The sequence below is a fragment of the Salmo trutta genome, chromosome 33 (assembly GCF_901001165.1).
Source record: "Salmo trutta chromosome 33, fSalTru1.1, whole genome shotgun sequence".
In the NCBI taxonomy this organism is placed as follows: Eukaryota; Metazoa; Chordata; class Actinopteri; order Salmoniformes; family Salmonidae; genus Salmo; species Salmo trutta.
In genome coordinates this window covers 21700454-21721149 of record NC_042989.1, presented here as the reverse complement: position 1 = coordinate 21721149, position 20696 = coordinate 21700454, and the positions used below count along the sequence as shown (strand labels likewise).

The 20696-nt window shown below is 45.7% G+C and overlaps 1 protein-coding gene across 1 annotated transcript in view; it reads left to right on the top strand.

Annotated features, from left to right (window-relative positions):
• Positions 1 to 20696, top strand: part of LOC115172651 (ryanodine receptor 3-like) — a 167527-nt gene that overhangs the window by 84184 nt on the left and 62647 nt on the right. The window contains exons 9-22 of the mRNA XM_029730307.1: positions 947 to 1021; positions 1663 to 1819; positions 2643 to 2807; positions 3460 to 3581; positions 6067 to 6247; positions 8295 to 8430; positions 10137 to 10232; positions 10475 to 10593; positions 12161 to 12294; positions 12487 to 12728; positions 12951 to 13143; positions 16619 to 16835; positions 17074 to 17178; positions 20192 to 20295. Of these exons, the coding sequence (XP_029586167.1) occupies positions 947 to 1021; positions 1663 to 1819; positions 2643 to 2807; positions 3460 to 3581; positions 6067 to 6247; positions 8295 to 8430; positions 10137 to 10232; positions 10475 to 10593; positions 12161 to 12294; positions 12487 to 12728; positions 12951 to 13143; positions 16619 to 16835; positions 17074 to 17178; positions 20192 to 20295 (2046 nt within the window). The remainder of the gene's footprint in view (positions 1 to 946; positions 1022 to 1662; positions 1820 to 2642; positions 2808 to 3459; positions 3582 to 6066; positions 6248 to 8294; positions 8431 to 10136; positions 10233 to 10474; positions 10594 to 12160; positions 12295 to 12486; positions 12729 to 12950; positions 13144 to 16618; positions 16836 to 17073; positions 17179 to 20191; positions 20296 to 20696) is intronic.

The following is a 20696-nucleotide window of genomic DNA, read 5'->3' as shown; positions in this document are numbered from 1 at the left end:
GGAAACAAACATCATTAACCAAACGTGGAATTGGTCAGGAAACACTCCTCCAAGACTGAGATCAACTTTTTCTAATGAGCAACAGAAAAACACATGTGCCAATTGGCTTGTTAAGTGTCTCTTTAAGGAATTAGTTTTTGCCTTAGTCTTTTGTGAAAGTGGCCTGAAATCAAACTTGGTGGACCTGGCTGACTCTGGCTGAGTTTGTTTTGAATTCCCTGTGGGTCCCACAGGTTGGTGTCACTACTCAGTCTGACACTGGGTCTCAGGAGCAGGAAAAATGGCCGCCCTGCTATCTATAGTCGCGCTGACAGCCAGCAAGGTAGCAGAGGGATATGGCCTGTAGTGGGTCGAGACAACAGTAGCAGAAGCCCACAGCAACGTTAACATAGCCAGTCACCGAAGACGTGTGAGATGACCCTTCATCTTCCTCCCAGTCAAACAGTCTATTTTTAGGACGGTGTGTGTGGGGCAATAATTCGCTGAGGATTATATATTGGTTGTCAGTTTTGGCTTTGCCTTTAGTCCTGTCCTTGAAATTGAATAGAGGAAGCATTTTTTTAAAGACGGTAAATTTCAGGAGGTCTATCAAACCTAGTCCAAACTGTCACCAAGGGCTATGAAAGATTCCTTTTATCTTTGGAGCCAGTCACCCATATCAGTGATAGACAGTGTTGCTCTCAGTCTCTGTTGGTTATGTGGGTGGCCTCGATGAAAGATGTGCTCTGTTGCCGGGAGGGTAAATAGTAAGGTTCTTCTGAGGTCCCAGTCTGAGTATTACCTCCTGTGAGCTGATATCACTATGACTGTAGGGAATAAAGCAGTCAGAGATGGTATCCTGCTAAAGTCATAAAACATGACTTTAGGACCATTATGATGTGGCAGTTCTAATAAAACGTTGCAGAGATCCAGACATGTCAACCTCATGCTCCTCTCGTGTCCCCAGGATAGTGAACTATGAGACGGGGAATGCAGGAGCCAAGGCCAGGTCTCTGTGGAGGCTAGAGCCTCTGAGAATCAGGTGAGTTCAGCTCTTTTTATCCTCTCTGTCTTCTCTCTCTGTGTTCTCTCTCCCTCCCTCTTTCCCTCTGATCTGTCTCTCTCTCCCTCTCTCCCTCCCTCTCTCCCTCTTTCTGTCTCTCTCTCCCTCCCTCTCTCCCTCTGATCTGTCTCTCTCTTTCCGTCTCTCTCTCTCTCCCTTCCTCTCTCCCTCTGATCTGTCTCTCTCTTTCCGTCTCTCTCTCTCTCCCTTCCTCTCTCCCTCTGATCTGTCTATCTCTTTCTGTCTCTCTCTTCCCCCCTCTCTCTCTTCCCCCCTCTCTCTCTCCCTCCCTCTCTCCATCTCTTTGTCTCTCTCTTCCCCCCTCTCTCTTCCTCCCTCCCTCTCTCTCCCTCCCTCTGCTCTGATTCACCTTGATATTTCAAGATGCTTTGAGTCATTTAGACCTTTTGACCCCAACTATTTGTAGTCTTTCAAAGATTCCTTTCCTCTCCTGCACTTTCAGATCTGGAATGTGTCATCCATGTGTCAACTGCTATTTTGTTTTGATCTGAGAAACCGGTCAATGTCTAGTCATAAGAATATTACTGTAAGTGCCTAATTAGTCGTTTTTGTTGTTGATATAATTCTGTGTGTGTATGTGTGTGTGTGCCCCTGGACAGCTGGAGCGGGAGTCACATTCCCTGGGGGCAGCCCTTCCGTCTCCGCCACCTCACCACGGGGCACTACCTGTCCCTGACGGAGGAGAGGGGGGTGGTGCTGCAGGACCGGGAGAAGTCTGACACATCCTCCACTGCCTTCTGCTTTAGAGCCTCCAAGGTCAGAGAGCAGGACCAGCTCACACACACACTTCTCAAACTTTGCCTTTCCATCACAGTCAAGGACTTAGCCGCACACTCACTTACAGAGAGCTACTGAGAGGATATTACAGTCCTAGGAACAATTCTAAAGACTTTCAAATGAATTGCTCCCACTCTCCTTGCGTTATTAAGCATATTAAAGCCATGCCATACAGGTTATTTAGCTGAAGTTGCTCTCTATAAATGTATGGACCTGCGGCACCATACCATTCTGGACTAGGGTATTTAAGTCTGCTCTTGGTAATGGTGCTTTCAGACGTAGCTAGTGATCGGAAGCTATTAGTGACCTCTTCGCAATTAGTGACCTCTTCACTATGGATCAATAGCATGGTGTAATCCACCATTTCACTGAGGCAGTTTTTCATAGGTTTAATACACTATACATTATCCATTGTGTCTGTTCTTAATGGGGAACAAATGCATAGTAATGCATGAGGGCTTGCCTGTGGCCATCCTCTATTGCTCAGTGATATAGGCTATACACATTGAATGCTCTCTTCCTATCTCTTCCTCCCTCTGTCTCTCTCTATTAGGCTAGCCGTCATAGCGTGTGTAATTACATGTTGTATTATGGAAAGCTGTCAGTGCTCCTTCAGTCCTTGACCAGCCTGATCCAGATCTGTCATCATCTTTAAATGGCTTTTCTTAGATCAAGGTCCCTCAACACCTGCTGCTTAGCATAATAACATGTGATTTGAATAAAACTGTATAACGTATTGAAGCCTGGCTTGGAGACTTTGTGTGACGTCTTGATCTTGTTTTGGATTCTTCCTTCCCTCTAGGAAAAGCTGGAGTCGAGTCCAAAGCGGGACATCGAGGGCATGGGGATGGCAGAGATTAAGTATGGGGACTCAATCTGCTTCGTCATGCATGTGGCTACAGGACTCTGGCTGTCCTACCAGGCGCCTGATGTAAAATCATCTCGCCTGGGCCCTCTCAAGAGACGGGTGAGACACCAATGCACTGCTTTATTTGTCAGCGGTTTATGATACAGCCAGGACTTTTTAAAATCTCTAGTTGAGAACTGTTATGGTGCGACTATTCCACTAGCAGTGATAAAAAGAATCCCATTGAAAAAAACAATTGACCAGAAAGTAGCACATGCAATAAATATCATTAGAAAATTCCTAGAGCAGATGAGGATTCTCTTGCTGATTTTCTAGTTGATAGGTTTGAGATAAGTGTATTACACTGATAGTGCTTTTCCTGTGACTAAATCAAACCCTGTGGCTGTAATGAATGAGATGTGAGAGGAGTGTATCTGACAGTCCCTGGACTCCACAGATACAGAGCCTAATAGCCTGTAGTGTCAGCAGCACCTGCGTTACAGACAAGCCATGCTCATCTCTGCTAATGGCTGGAAATTGCTCCCTCTCCTCTCTCCCTCCCTCTTTCCTTCCTCTCTTTCGCTCTCTTTTTTTCTTTCTTTTTCTTGATCTTTTCTCTCTCTCTCTCTTTCTATCTATCATACTCTATCCCCCTCTCTCTCCCTCCCTTACCAACCCCCTTTTCTCCCTCTTTCTCTGTATCTCCCCGCTCTCTATCTCTCCCTCCCCTAACCCCTCCTTCTCTCTATCTCTCTCTCTCTCTCTCTTCCAGGCTTTCCTCCACTCTGAGGGTCATATGGATGATGGGCTGACCTTGCAGCGGTGTCAGCACGAAGAGTCCCGTGCTGCTCGCATCATCCGTAACACCACCCGCCTCTTCAGTCACTTCATCAGGTAGCACCACTATCACCGCTACACCACTATCACCGCTACACCTAATATAACTGCTATACCACTATCACTGCTACACCTAATATAACCACTACACCACTATCACCGCTACACCACTATCACCGCTACACCTAATATAACTGCTATACCACTATCACTGCTACACCTAATATAACCACTACACCACTATCACCGCTACACCTAATATAACTGCTACACCACTATCACCGCTACACCTAATATAACTGCTACACCACTATCACCGCTACACCTAATATAACCACTACACCACTATCACCGCTACACCTAATATAACTGCTACACCACTATCACCGCTACACCTAATATAACCACTACACCACTATCACCGCTACACCTAATATAACCACTACACCACTATCACCGCTACACCTAATATAACCACTACACCGCTATCACCGCTACACCAAATATCACCGCTACACCACTATCACCGCTACACCTAATATCACCGCTACACCTAATATCACCGCTACACCACTATCACCGCTACACCACTATCACCGCTACACCACTATCACCACTATCACCGCTATCACCGCTACACCACTATCACCACTACACCACTATCACCGCTACACCTAATATAACCACTACACCACTATCACCGCTACACCTAATATCACCGCTACACCTAATATCACCGCTACACCAAATATCACCGCTACACCTAATATCACCGCTACACCACTATCACCGCTACACCAAATATCACCGCTACACCACTATCACCGCTACACCACTATCACCACTATCACCGCTATCACCGCTACACCTAATATCACCGCTACACCTAATATTACCGCTACACCACTATCACCGCTACACCACTATCACCGCTACACCTAATATAACCACTACACCTAATATTACCGCTACAACACTATCACCGCTACACCACTATCACCGCTACACCTAATATCACCGCTACACCTAATATCACCGCTACACCACTATCACCGCTACACCACTATCACCGCTACACCACTATCACCGCTACACCTAATATCACCGCTACACCACTATCACCGCTACACCTAAAATAACCACTACAACTAATATCACCGCTACACTTAATATAACCACTACACCTAATATAACCGCTACACCACTATCACCGCTACACCTAATATCACCGCTACACCTAATATCACCGCTACACCAAATATCACCGCTACACCAAATATCACCGCTACACCTAATATCACCGCTACACCACTATCACCGCTACACCAAATATCCCCTCTTCACCGCTACACCACTATCACCGCTACACCACTGTCACCGCTATCACCGCTATCACCGCTACACCTAATATCACCGCTACACCTAATATTACCGCTACACCACTATCACCGCTACACCACTATCACCGCTACACCACTATCACCGCTACACCTAATATCACCGCTACACCTAATATCACCGCTACACCTAATATCACCGCTACACCACTATCACCGCTATCACCGCTACACCAAATATCACCGCTACACCTAATATCACCGCTACACCACTATCACCGCCACACCACTATCACCGCTACACCACTATCACCGCTACACCACTATCACCGCTACACCACTATCACCGCTATCACCGCTACACCTAATATCACCGCTACACCTAATATTACCGCTACACCACTATCACCGCTACACCACTATCACCGCTACACCACTATCACCGCTACACCACTATCACCGCTACACCTAATATCACCGCTACACCTAATATCACCACTACACCACTACTAAACCACACAACCAAATTATAACTAATCATTGACTGTAGTGTAATGCTGTCTGTGTAAAGCCCTGTAGATTTGAATGCGCAGCAGCAGTTGAGCTTATGGCCTGTGAGAAGGGTCCTCTATGGATAGCACGGCCCCCAGACAGCATGCTGACTGCCTCGCTCAATGACCCAGTGCCTAGCCAATCAGGACAATAAACAGCTCATGCCATGAGGCCACGCAGTGGAATGGAAGAGAGTGCAATGGATAGAACAAGTATTAAACTGGCCTGTGACTGTGACTGTGACTCAAACCCAAACCCCCTCGGTGACATCAGTCAGTCACACATGGCTGACTGGCTTTCACCACTGTCCAGACCCAGACCGCCTCTTGTGAGCTGTACCTCTCCACACACCCCTCCCACTCTGTGTGACAGAGTAGGCACTATTTTTAGCTCACACAGAAATAACATTTCAGCATGGATGAACCTCAAGGCACAAATTATGTTCACCATGGCAGTCACTCCTTGAGTCATATTCTAATACTGGAGTTCAGTGTTGTTATGAAATCTAATGGCATCATTATGAAACGTTCTGATTATATAATGATATAGTGATATAAATGAGCTGTTCTCATAATATTCTGTTGTTTTGATGCTGAAAAATGGAGTACTTTCAAATAGTCATCTGATGAAGATAATCTCTTCTCCTGTTCCAGAGACCTAGACTGTCTGGGGGGTAAGAACCGTGCATCAGTAGCCCTGCCCATCGAGGAGGTCCTCCAGACTCTCTACGACCTCATCACCTACTTCCAACTGCCTGACGCTGAGCTGGAGCACGAGGAGAAACAGATCATGCTGCGCTCGCTCAAGAACCGACAGAACCTCTTCAAACAGGAAGTGAGTTCATCCACACAGGAAGTGCTGCATCGCGATCCTGCATGACGGTTGGTTGGCAGCAGAGGACAATAAAAGTCCAAAGTCAGGTTATTGCAGGGACCGGGCGTAGACACAATGTTCGCAATACACACTGTTTTTAAAGGCTAAATCAATAGATTCTGTAGTATTTCAATGGCGCATTGTATTTCAGAGCATTGCTTTTTAACTGTCAGCAGTTTTGCTCTGAGTTTTTCTGTGGTGACAACAATGCAGTGGAGCCTTTTGATAAGCCTAACATAACATTTCTCTTATCAATTATAAAATGTCAGCTTCCTTCCCTTGTGCCTGTAATGTCAAATACTCAACGTCAACTACTCTCCCTAACTCAAACAAAAGCCGCTCCTATGGATTTTATTTTCCCCCAGTGGTTCACTATGTCCTCAAGCAATCTGTTGATAACTTGAATTAATGTAAAATAGCTGTATGCTGTGTTTATGTTATGTTTACATAACTGGTATTACCATGGATCCATCCCTTGGAATGCTGCTATAACTCATCTATATCCTAGCCTACACACTTCTCCATCATTTTATTAATATCCCCAAACTGCCCTTTCCCATCCCACTCTCCCATACATCCTGGTTATAAAGTAAATGTTTCATTATTGACAGCTGACATAAATAACTTGCAATGTCCTTTCTCACTGGGCTTGCATACCTCTTAGTATGTCTGATCAGCAGAGGTGGAACCAAGTCATTGTTTTACAAGTCACACGTAAGTCTCAAGTCTTAGCACTCAAGTCCCAAGTCAAGACAGGCAATTCCGAGTCAAGTCTCAAGTCAAGACCAGCAATTATCAAGTCAAGTCTCAAGTCCTAAACTTTGAGTTTCGAGTCCTAAACAAGTCATAATGTGCTCTTCACCAAGTGTAATACCATTTCATGTTTAACAAGAGTAATAGTTAGTATTACATTCACGCAAATCATGAATGCTTTTAAAAATATCTATATATTTATTACTTTCCAGATCAACGTTATATTTCCATGGAAATACATGGGTAGCCATGAGAAAGACCCCCCCCCCCCCCCCCCCAATAGGGATCGACTATCGAGGATCGCTATGGGGCGCAATCGGGAGATGTAGGCTTGTACACAACCGCCCAACTTTAACACACACACACACACACCCTCTCTGTGTGGTTACAGTAGGCTAATGTATGTCAATGGTTTTAGGAACAGCAGTAACATCAGGCAGGGTTTAGGCTACCAACTGCCTAGCCTGTTGTAGCTCAATCTTGGGTGCAATGATCATGTTCCCGCACCAACTGACTGTGTGGAGGCTCATTGATTTAATGTTATGTTAGCCTACATGCTACACTAGCAAAGTTATAAATTATATAGCTGTCGGCTATATTACCCACGACTTACCGTTCTTTGTGCAGCTTCAAATGTCGAACTAAGTTGGAAATTGTTGTGCCTCTGTAATTTTGTTCCAGCATGTTTTTCAAGTTGCAATCCGTTTTTGTTGATACAGCATCGTCTTTATATCCAAAAATAATAATTTGGGTATCATCTTTCCAAGGGCTCCATCTGAATTCAGCCGCCGACATTCCTCTGCACTGCCACGCACAGCTTTTTCTCAGCTGGGACAATTTAATTGGCTGCTGTCCGAATCAAACTGTAATCCATTAAATGAAGAGTTGATGCGCTACACACTTTTTTTAATAGCATAATTTTTAATATTTGGGCTTGGGGAGGGTATCAAGTCAGGTCGAGTCAAAAGGCTCAAGTCCAAGTTAAGTCACAAGTCATTGGTATTCAAGTCAAAGTTGAGTTGCAAGTCATCATATTTGTGACTCGAGTCTGACTCAAGTCATGTGACTCGAGTCCACAGTCATGTGACTCGAGTCCACACCTCTGCTGATCAGTATTAATACCATTCTAGATTAATCACCAAGGCATGAAGTGGGAGTAGTGCACCATATAGGGAAAATGGCACCATTTTGGAAGCACCCTAGGAGCTGACGTGATGATGATGTCAGAGTGATGATGGGTGTGACTGTGTTTCAGGGCATGCTGACTCTGGTGTCCTGCTGCATCGACCGTCTCAACGTGTACAACAGTGCAGCCCACTTTGGGGAGTGTGCCGGGGCAGAGGCTGGGGCTTCCTGGAAGGAAATCCTCAACCTGCTCTATGAGCTGCTGGGTGAGAGAGACAATAGAAGACTTCATTGTCCTCCAACGAGGACCGAGTCTTATACACAGGTCATCACAACAATACTGTAACAATGACATAAAGAGTCACAGTAGGCCAAGACAAACACACACACACACACACACACACACACAAACACACACACACACACACTGTTGATTACAACTCTATGATCTACATACACAGGTGATTGAGACTCAGTCTCACCTTTCACTACTGTTTTGGGAGAGATTACAATGGTGAAAACAACACACATGCACGCAAACACACACACACACACACACACACACACACACACACACACACACACACACACACACACACACACACACACACACACACACACACACACACACACACACACACACACACACACACACACACACACACACACACAGTAATCAGTCACAGGTACCGGAGTCATTGTAGCCTGCCACTAAAGCCCTGGCCATCCCAGCGTTGCTCTTACCAACCACAGGCCTGCATCTCACTGCTGCGCTGTGATTATTTGGGTTAGCTGAGCTGGTATTTACAGAGCTGTTTATGGTCCTCCAGGCACCCTGGGGTGGTGTTTCCCTAACTGACACTGCTGTTTGCTGTCTGTAAGGATGCCTCAGTACACATGCACTCTAGCACACACACACACACACACACACACACACACACACACACACACACACACACACACACACAAACACAGGGGCTGAAGTTGGGTGCTGGGAGTGGATAAGGATAGCATGCAGATTTCAGGTCTGTGAGAAGTGCTTCCAGGGTTTTTACCTGACGTGTACATCTCCCACAGCACACAGAATGTCCAACACACACACTCCTAGCCAGCCTGGACTGTGCCATGCTCACCAGTTGGCTTTCTAACCCATAAGGAACCACGCCATCACTTCTCACCATTGTATTTGGTTGTTGTTTGGTCACTCTGTTATCCATGTCCTTACTTAAGCCTTAAAATTGCCAGAATCACAGACCAGTCCAACCGTTCATGACAGTTGGACATTACAGCCATTCCCTCACAGTAGCAGAAGCATTTTTTGTCTCAGAAGCTTCCCAGTTCTGGTGTCTGTGTCACTGTCTAAGCCCTTCTGTTCCCCTCTGAGTTTGTCCTTCACAGCTTGTTTACATGGTGCTTTCTCCTCATGGGGAGCATTAGTGTGCAGACCACGTCCCTCATCTCATATTCCTTCCTCCATGCACCTGCTCCAGCTAAATGGATTTTGGAGCTAGGCTTCCACTCCTCTGTTTGTCTGCGCTGGGTGACCCTGTCATTTTTGGCTTGGACGACTCTCCTGTGCCCCCGATGTCACGCCCTCCCTCTGCACTCTGCTGCTTAATTAATATGCATGAGGATTAGGAAAAGGACACTACTCTTTCCTTGGCATGGAGTGTGGTTTAAGGTGTGCGTTTTGGGTGACGTTGTTGTTGTGTGTGTAAGATGTAAGTTTTGGCAGTGTTGTTGGCTGTAGGTCAAAGACATCTTCATAACTATGTAACATGTCTTCTTGGGTTTAATTATTTGTTGAGAAAAATGTACAGTAATGTTCGGTAGTGTTTTTCTATTGTTGCTAGGTTTTCTGTACTGTAGGTCAAAGATCAGAAATTTGCATTATCCTCTTCAAACTAGCCAACTGTGTAGGAATGTGTCTCCTCTCCATGACCTGTGACCTTCTTGTCCATGTGTCCTGTAGCGGCGCTGATCCGAGGCAACAGGAACAACTGCACCCAGTTCTCCAACAACCTTGACTGGCTGGTCAGCAAGCTGGAGAGACTCGAGTCCTCCTCAGGTACCATGATGATGACATGTTTAAAACTCCGTTTGTCCTTGACCAACCGTTCCTTGGGCTGCATGCTGACTGGACAGGGTTGAAAAGGTGTAGTTGGATTACATTGCTGTAAACCCCAGACCTGGTGTTTAGAGTCCTGAGTGCGTTTAGTTATGCTTTACTATGTATCGTCATACCCAGAAGCATGCGTTTAAGGAACGTCCTTTCGTGTCTTGTTCCCTTGTTCTCTGTGGCCACGGCAGGCATACTGGAGGTTCTCCACTGCATTCTAACTGAGAGCCCGGAGGCTTTAAATATCATCCAGAGAGGACACATCAAGTCCATCATCTCCCTGCTCTACAAACATGGACGCAACCACAAGGTGAGCTGAAACAGGAGGAGGAGCTGTATCAAATATCACCATGATCAAGTGGATGCAGCGACATTGTTTGTTATTTTGATACCATTTGTCCATCACAACAGCTTGAGCACAGTTACTTGTAAAGCACAATAATTCACTCATGAGCCTGCGTTTTATTAGTACACCCAGTGCTGACAGGGCTGCAGAGAGTTGATGAGTTCTTGTTGGGGCTGGGCATTTGGTTGTTATGTGTATAGAGATCAATATGTTTGCATTGAAATTAGGTCTCCAGCGGCAGGTTGCCATTTATTGTCATGAATCTTGCCCTGGAGGCAGCTCTGCAGAGTGGTCACTAACTGGCACAGCCACAAAGTAATAAAATCTGATTTTAAACCTAACCCTAACCTTAACCATACTGTTAAACCTAATGGCTAACCCTAACCTTAAATCTAACCTGTACCCCCGCACATTGACTCGGTACCAGTACCCCCTGTATATAGCCTTGTTATTGTTATTTTATTGTGTTACTTTTTCTTATTTTTTACTTTAGTTTATTTGGTAAATATTTTCTTAACTATTTTTTGAGTAAGCATTTCACGATAAGGTCTACACATGCTGTCTACACATGCATGTGACAAATAAAGTTTGATTTGATTTGAAATCTGCAAACTATTTTGGCGACCCAACCAAATTCACATAGAAATGTGCATTATAGATTTGCCATTCTCGTTGAAAGCAAGTCTAAGAAGCGGTAGATTGATCTGTTATTTTATATTTCTATGCTTCCTGTAATTAAGTTTAGTTTTTGCGTGTTTTACTTTCGGTTTTGTACTCCAGCTTCAAACAGCTGAAAATATAATATTTTTGGTTATGGAAAATATATTTCACAGCGGTTTAGATGGTACAATGATTCTCTACACTATACTTGCTTGTTTTGTCACATAAACTGAAATTGGGAAAAAACTATTAGAATTTTAGCAACCAGAAAATGGCAGAGTGATTTCTGCATAGTCCAACATTAAATTAAGCACATTTTTTTAATTGATTTTTACAATATAGCCAATTTTGATTTTGCAGCTGGCCCATCTAGTGGAAATCACTCAATTCTGCCTCCAAGGCAATATTCATGACAATAAACGTCAACCTGCTCTCCAGTGGGCTGTCATCTCCTTTGTCATAAATCACAGTCGATGTATCATTTGGCTGTGGCCCCTTATGAAGCGGCGGATAATAAAGCACAGGTCTTGGCCTGGCGCCCTTGGCTGCTGTTCCTTGCCCATTTAATTCCTCTGCTTTGTAAAGCCAGGTTGGGCCCCCATGCATCAAAATTATATTACTGGATATGGTTTCACCCTGATTAGCATCTCTCAGTAATTATGGCTGGCTGCATTAATAGCTGCATAAAAAGGTTCTCCCTCTAATAGCAACATGAAAAAGGACTACGGATGAGTTGGTAGTCCTTAGTCCTCTCTCTCCCTGTCTCTCACTCTCAGGGTTTGAATGGTTAGATGAGCTGCATTCTGTACTCAGTGATTAGGGAGCTGCTGTATTCACCCCCTCCTCCTCCCTCTCTCTCCTCAACCTGCAGATTCTGGATGTGCTCTGCTCCCTCTGTGTGTGTAACGGGGTGGCTGTAAGAGCCAATCAGAATCTTATCTGCGATCACCTGCTCCCTAAAAGAGATCTGCTTCTCCAGACCCGATTGGTCAATGACGTCCAAAGGTAACAAGCCATCCAATCCCAGCCCGGTATAATTAGATTAATGCGCTACTGGTTGTAATGTAGGAGTGATAGATAGTGTTGGATATTCTTCTCTTTGCTGAGTTTGTTTGATGGGATTGTACATAGTGCCTAAAGAAACATCGATCACAATTATGTGATTAAGCCCTAATCCGAGTCTCTGATACTTGGCAGCATGAGGCCCAACATCTTCCTGGGAGTGAGTGAGGGCTCGGCCCAGTATAAGAAGTGGTACTACGAGCTGATGATTGACCAGGTGGACCACTTCTTGACCAGCGACCCCTCTCACCTGCGTGTGGGCTGGGCCACAAACAAGGGTTACGCCCCTTACCCTGGTGGAGGAGAGGGCTGGGGGGGCAACGGAGTGGGGGACGACCTCTACTCTTACGGCTTTGACGGACTTCATCTCTGGTCAGGTGGGTATCCGCAGTAGATGTTTGCTTTCATCTTAACCTAGCTGCTCCACATTAGTCACCTGATTCATAAATTATGAGAAGTAACCCAGGGCTAAGACCAGATTGTGTCTAGACAGTGTGTGTGTCCTACAGGGTAAATCGGTCTGCTTTGCCCAAAGAGTGTGTGTTCGTGTGCGTGTCTTGTAGGTCATATTTCAGTGCTGACACTGTGGTTTATTGCAGGTCGTATCTCCCGGGCGGTGGCTTCTATTAACCAACACATCCTGACCTCTGAGGATGTGGTGAGCTGTTGTCTGGACCTGGGAGCTCCCAGCATCTCCTTCAGGATCAATGGACAGCCCGTACAGGGCATGTTCGAGAACTTCAACATCGATGGACTCTTCTTCCCTGTTGTCAGCTTCTCTGCTGGCGTCAAGTATGTGTTTGTCTTAGACACACACCTGTGTCATTAACATGAATGAACACGTACAGTGGGGGGAAAAAGTATTTGATCCCCTGCTGATTTTGTACGTTTGCCCACTGACAAAGAAATGATCAGTCTATAATTTTAATGGTAGGTTTATTTGAACAGTGAGAGACAGAATAACAAAAAAAAATCCAGAAAAATGCATGTCAAAAATGTTATAAATTGATTTGCATTTTAATGAGGAAAATAAGTATTTGACCCACTCTCAATCAGAAAGATTTCTGGCTCCCAGGTGTCTTTTATACAGGTAATGAGCTGAGATTAGGAGCACACTCTTAAAGGGAGGGCTCCTAATCTCAGTTTACCTGTATAAAAGACACCTGTCCACAGAAGCAATCAATCAATCAGATTCCAAACTCTCCACCATGGCCAAGACCAAAGAGTTCTCCAAGGATGTCAGGGACAAGATTGTAGACCTACACAAGGCTGGAATGGGCTACAAGACTATCGCCAAGCAGCTTGGTGAGAAGGTGACAACAGTTGGTGCGATTATTCGCAAATGGAAGAAACACAAAAGAACTGTCAATCTCCCTCGGCCTGGGGCTCCATGCAAGATCTCACCTCATGGAGTTGCAATGATCATGAGAATGGTGAGGAATCAGCCCAGAACTACACGGGAGGATCTTGTCAATGATCTCAAGGCAGCTGGGACCATAGTCACCAAGAAAACAATTGGTAACACACTACGCCGTGAAGGACTGAAATCCTGCAGCGCCCACAAGGTCCCCCTGCTCAAGAAAGCACATATACATGCCCGTCTGAAGTTTGCCAATGAACATCTGAATGACTCAGAGGACATCCGGGTGTAAGTGTTGTGGTCAGATGAGACCAAAATGGAGTTCTTGGCATCAACTCAACTCGCCGTGTTTGGAGGAGGAGGAATGCTGCCTATGACCCCAAGAACACCATCCCCACCGTCAAACATGGAGGTGGAAACATTATGCTTTGGGGGTGTTTTTCTGCTAAGGGGACAGGATAACTTTACCGCATCAAAGGGACGATGGACGGGGCCATGTACCGTCAAATCTTGGGTGAGAACCTCCTTCCCTCAGCCAGGGCATTGAAAATGGGTCATGGATGGGTATTCCAGCATGACAATGACCCAAAACACACAGCCAAGGCAACAAAGGAGTGGCTCAAGAAGAAGCACATTAAGGTCCTGGAGTGGCCTAGCCAGTCTCCAGACCTTAATCCCATAGAAAATCTGTGGAGGGAGCTGAAGGTTGGAGTTGCCAAACGTCAGCCTCGAAACCTTAATGACTTGGAGAAGATCTGCAAAGAGGAGTGGGACAAAATCCCATCTGAGATGTGTGCAAACCTGGTGGCCAACTACAAGAAACGTCTGACCTCTGTGATTGCCAACAAGGGTTTTGCCACCAAGTACTAAGTCATGTTTTGCAGAGGGGTCAAATACTTATTTCCCTCATTAAAATGCAAATCAATTTATAACATTTGTTGACATGCGTTTTTCTGGATTTTTTTCTTGTTATTCTGTCTCTCTCTGTTCAAATAAACCTACCATTAAAATTAGAAACTGATCATTTCTTTGTCAGTGGGCAAACGTACAAAATCAGCAGGGGATCAAATACTTTTTTCCCTCACTGTATACACACCTACAGAGCACTCTCCTCAAATATCTTCCTCTCCTCCCTCTAGTCTGCATGAAAATCCATCTAATCCCTCCCTACATCATTTCCTCTATATACTCTATTAATCCTTAAGGGCTCAGATGCAGGTAGAGGCCATCTTACCCACTTGTGTTGCCATGGCAACTTCAGATGATATGAATGACGTCTGCTAAATGACATTTCAGGCCCCAGCAAGCTTTCCAGGATTTCATGATCGACTCCGTTTTTGCAGCAAAATGGCATTTTACTATTCTGAACCTTACTCTGTGCCGAGATGTGACTCTTGACAGTTCCAGACATTTCCGTTCACATCAAATTCCACCCAGGGCTGCAAGCTACACTGTATATCAATTACCACAATCAAATTTGCGGAAGCGTTATACAAAATTAACATAATCTCATATTTATAGAAATTCTGTCAGCGTTATTCTGCATTTGTCTGTGTGTATGATGTCACGAGAGGCAGGCCACATCAGATAATGTAAATAAGGAACCCTGTGGGGCTTGAACATTTCCTGTGCTCTGAACTGCTGGCCATGCTATGCCATGGCACAGCCAGTCACTGTGCAGCGACACTTGTTAATAATTGATTGGTGCACTGCACTCAGAATGGACTTGGAGTGAATGCGTCATCATCACTACTACTTCAGCTGCTATTTCAGACAGGGCCCAGGAGGGCTGCTGAGTAGTGGGCTGAAATGCTGCATCATTCTCAGTGTGGGGTAAGTCATAGTCACTCTCTGTTCTACTGGGCTCAGCTGGGGCGCGGTTAGAGATGGGCTGGGGCTTGGTTAGAGCTGGGCTGAAGCTGGAGCTTGGTTACAGCTGGGCTGGGGCGCGGTTAGAGATGGGCTGAAGCTGGAGCTTGGTTACAGCTGGGCTGGGGCTCGGTTGGAGCTTGGCTGGGGCCCGGTTGGAGCTGGGCTGGGGCTCGGTTGGATCTGGGCTGGGGCTCGGTTGGAGCTGGGCTGGGGCTTGGTTGGAGCTGGGGCTCGGTTGGAGCTGGGGTTCGGTTGGAGCTAGGCTGGGGCTCGGTTGGAGCTGGGCTGGGGCTCGGTTGAAGCTGGGCTGGGGTTCGTTTGGAGTTGGGCTGGGGTTCGTTTGGAGCTGGGCTGGGGCCCGGTTGGAGCTGGGCTGGGGCCCGGTTGGAGCTGGGCTGGGGCTCGGTTGGAGCTGGGCTGCTCGGTTGGAGCTGGGCTGCTCGGTTAGAGCTGGGCTGGGGCTCGGTTGGAGCTGGGCTGGGGCTCGGTTGGAGCTGGGGCTCGGTTGGAGCTGGGGTTCGGTTGGAGCTCAGTTGGAGCTGGGCTGGGGCTCGGTTGGAGCTGGGCTGGGGCTCGGTTGGAGCTGGGCTGGGGTTCGTTTGGAGCTGGGCTGGGGTTCGTTTGGAGCTGGGCTGGGGCTCGGTTGGAGCTGGGCTGGGGTTCGTTTGGAGCTGGGCTGGGGCTCGGTTGGAGCTGGGCTGGGGCCCGGTTGGAGCTGGGCTGGGGCTCGGTTGGAGCTGGGCTGCTCGGTTGGAGCTGGGGCTCAATTGGAGCTGGGCTGGTGCCCGGTTGGAGCTGGGCTGGGGCTCGGTTGGAGCTGGGCTGGGGCTCGGTTGGCGCTGGGCTGGGGATTGGTTGGAGCTTGGCTGGGGTTCGGTTGGAGCTGGGCTGGGCTGGGCCTCAGTGGCTCTATGATCTGCTCTAATCCTCTCCTCTAACCCCTGCACCAAAATCAACCCATCAACCCCCTTCATCACTTTCAAGCTCATGCACATACTGAACACACCAATTGACTAAGTCCCCCTCTCTCTCTAGGGTGCGTTTCCTGTTGGGCGGTCGTCATGGCGACTTCAAGTTCCTGCCTCCGTCAGGCTACGCTCCGTGTTACGAGGCCCTGCTGCCTAAGGAGAAGATGAAGGTGGAGCCAGTGAAGGAGTACAAGAGGGACATGGAGGGGGTCCGAGACCTGCTGGGGACCACACAGTTCATGTCCCAGGCCTCCTTCATACCCACCCCTGTGGAGACCAGCCAGGTAACAGGGGTATGGCATTCAGCTCAGAACGCCTCATATTAACTGCAACATGGCTCATCTGAAACACAGTTACAGTGATTATACTGCATGTTTTTAAGGTTGTTGTACAATCATACCTACAGAGGAAGAGTTTCCATTTATCCACAAATGTATGATTGATGACATAAGCCTGCTGTACTGTCTGCAAACAGATGCTGTTTATCTACGACACAGATTCTTTGTGTTCTCTGTCTCTCAGATCGTCATGCCGCCATACCTGGAGAAGGTCCGGGACAGACTGGCTGAGAATATCCACGAGCTGTGGGGCATGAACAAGATAGAACTGGGCTGGTCTTATGGGAAGGTAGGAGACCTCTTTAATACTGATGGAGAGAATAGAGTCACAGAGCACTGGCAAACCCTTTTGGACAGTCTATGTCATTGGCATACATAGGAAAGACATGATACACTAAATGGGTTACCACTCAGCTGATCATTTCAGCCAATATAAACATTAATAAAATTGTATTATGAAATACAGTACACATCAGCTTGCACATTTTTTTTGTGTTAAACAATTATCAATATACTGTAATTGATTTATGTGAAATGCATTAACCCTAAACTAATCGTACAAGTTCTACCATCATTAAAGCAACAAAACAAGCCTGTACACCATTTTGCTTTCTCTTTTATAATTTGCGGTACAAACCAGAGGGTAAGTGAAGAATACTCCTGTCTTTCTCCCATTGTGCTCCTCATACCATTCATTCTATTCATTCTAGTTTGTTTGTAGGCGACAGAATCATAGTTTTTGTGTTCTTAAAGGGATAGTTCGGGATTTTGGCAACGGAGCCCTTTATTTATTTCCCTAGAGTCAGATGAACTCATGGATATCATTTTTATGTCTCTGCATCCAATAAGAAGGAAGTTAGAGGTAATTTCGCGAGCCAATGCTAACTGGCTTAGCACAAAGAAGACTGGAAGTATTCAGGTACAGCACAGCTAGCACTTCCAGTCTTCGTGTTAAACTACTCTTGGGAAGTAGATAAAGGGCCTCATTGCCAAAATCCCAAACTATCCCTTTATTGAGTTACAATGCAATTGTTTTAGCCAAGGGCACAGCAGGACATTTTTGGCCATTTCAATGGACACTACTGATGGAATAGAACTTATGAGGGGCCTTTTTATTTCTCTCTTGATAGTTTAATTCCAGATTATTAAACTGGACGCTAATTCATCAAGTCCTACTGATATAACAATTGGGTGAGTGTTTCTTGGTTTCATGTTAGTAGATGATTGCCAAAGTGACCTGAGGTGAGTTCAGTTCGCTTGAACATTTGCAACGTTGTGGGATGGTTTGTACTGAGCGACACGTTTCTCCAAAACGTTCTTGTACGTTCTTGAGCAGACTTTGAGGTACGTTTGCTGGGAGTGGAGAAGTGTGGCTTGTTGCAGTGAGTGACGTATTTAAAGGGCAGTCGCAATGCTGACAGCTTTCCCCATCCCACAATCCAACCCCTCCATGTTTTTCAACTGGTCGTTCAGAACAGCACCGTTTCCGCTTAATTGAACGTTCCAGACGTAAAAACGTTCTGAACGTCCCAGAACGTAAAAACGTTCTGAACGTCCCAGAACGTAAAAACGTTCTGAACGTCCCAGAACGTAAAAACGTTCTGAACGTCCCAGAACGTAAAAACGTTCTGAACGTCCCAGAACGTAAAAACGTTCTGAACGTCCCAGAACGTAAAACGTTCTGAACGTCCCAGAATGTAAAAACGTTCTTAATGTAATCCAGAACGTAAAAACGTTTTAGATAGTAAAAACGTTCTGACCGTTCCAGAACGTAAAAACGTTCTGAATGTAATCCAGAACGTAAAAACATTCTGAATGTAATCCAGAACGTAAAAACGTTTTAGATAGTAAAAACGTTCTGAACGTTCCAGAACGTGAAAATGTTCTGAATGTAATCCAGAACATAAAAACGTTCTGAACGTTCCAGAACGTAAATTAGTTCTGAACGTTCCAGAACGTAAATTAGTTCTGAACGTTCCAGAACGTAAATACATTCTGAACACAGCCCTGTTGTGCCCTACTGCCCTTAAAGGTGCAGACAATCAATACCAGAAACAATATGCAACACAGCTCTTATTACAAATGTGATGGAGTTGTGTAGAGTAGACCCCCCTGTTCTCTCAGTCTTACTGAATGATTCTCTCAGTCCTCCAGTCCCTTCATCCACCCTATCCCCATTTGTAAAGTCTAATGTGACGGTGGGATTTCTCCACCCACAGAACAGCCAGCCATTCCTTCAGTTCCAACATGTTAATAAAGCCTTTTATTTGGGGTGAGGACATCTATTACGCTGGGGTCGAGTTCTCTTTCATTCATTAAAACAGAATTCTGCACCCAGACATACCAGGTCGGCTTTTATATGTGATTTTAACAAGACCTTGTTAGCTTGGGCCAGGTGACATTGTCCTGGCCGGCTATAGAGCTAGCTTCACCAGGGAGACCTCAGTGTGCTGAAGCCAGGCTGAACCGAACACACACAGTACCTGGACAGCACTGGTATTGTATTCCGCTCTCCATAGAGCACAGCTCCAGTGCTTAATAAAGAGGTTGTAGTTGCTGGGGTTTCTATGGGGTAGAGCTACCTGACACACTTCCTAATCTGAGTCCAGTATTTGGTATAACATAGTTATAATAGTTGTATCAGCATGGGCCATTGAAAGTATAAAAAGGGTCTCAAACAAGACGTGTGACTCATATGGAGGCTATTAAGAATGGCATGTACCTCTTTGTCCTCTAGCACAGCCCTCGTTGAATGGACTGTAATAGGCTGCAGGAAACTGTTCGATAAAAGCATTCATGCAGGAGAGTTCTTGTACTATTCACAAAAGAGCTGCCTGGTGTTCATTTAGCACACAAATAGCCATGTACGTGTACATGTTTTCTTGGTCAACATGGATGTAATACTGTTTGGGCTGCAGAGAGCAGCCAAACGGGTTATTTGGCGTAAAACACAGCAGTCAAGAATAGAATTACATATCTCACTTGGTAATGCAGACTCACACCTCTCTATCTTCCAAGAAAACATGCTCCTCCAACTACATTCATAACATGTCCACTAGACTAGATCATGTTGTCACTCCAAGTACACCAGTAGCTCTCTATAATTAGGGAGACAACATACCTTCTCCTCTGTTGATTCACAATTATACTTCAAATTATACTTATAGTTGTCTATTGTGTTTTTTAATAAGGTTTTTTCTTTTGGAATATTTCTGCCCCTCTTCTTCAATACATATATATACAATACATATACAGTAACTGAAATATTCATACGTCAACAATTATTTCGATGTGTTTCTCAGATAAGGGACGATAACAAGCGGCAGCACCCCTGCCTCGTGGATTTTTCCAAACTGCCTGAAACAGAGAAGAATTACAACCTGCAGATGTCAACTGAAACCTTGAAGTATGTCCTGCATTATAAGTAACACTATACTAGACCCACTGAGAAAAGGAGGAAGACAAGGAGAGAGATATGACAGAAGGTGTGGGTGAACCAGGGGCTCAGACAGGAAGTAAACTAAAGGATCTCTCCTGCTGGGCTCTCAGCACCTGAAACACCCCAGTGTTCCTGACATCACCCACCAATCACTGTAGGACATCTGCTATTGATCCACTGACAGCCCACACTGACAGCCCACACTGACAGCCCACACTGACAGCCCACACTGACAGCCCACACTGACGCTAAGAAACGAAAGTTTCAAGAGACAGAGAAGTGTGTGTGAGTGATGCGTGTGTGTGATTAGAGAGGGCGGTAAAGACTGGTTTGATTAACGTTCATCTACAGTGACATTGACACAACAG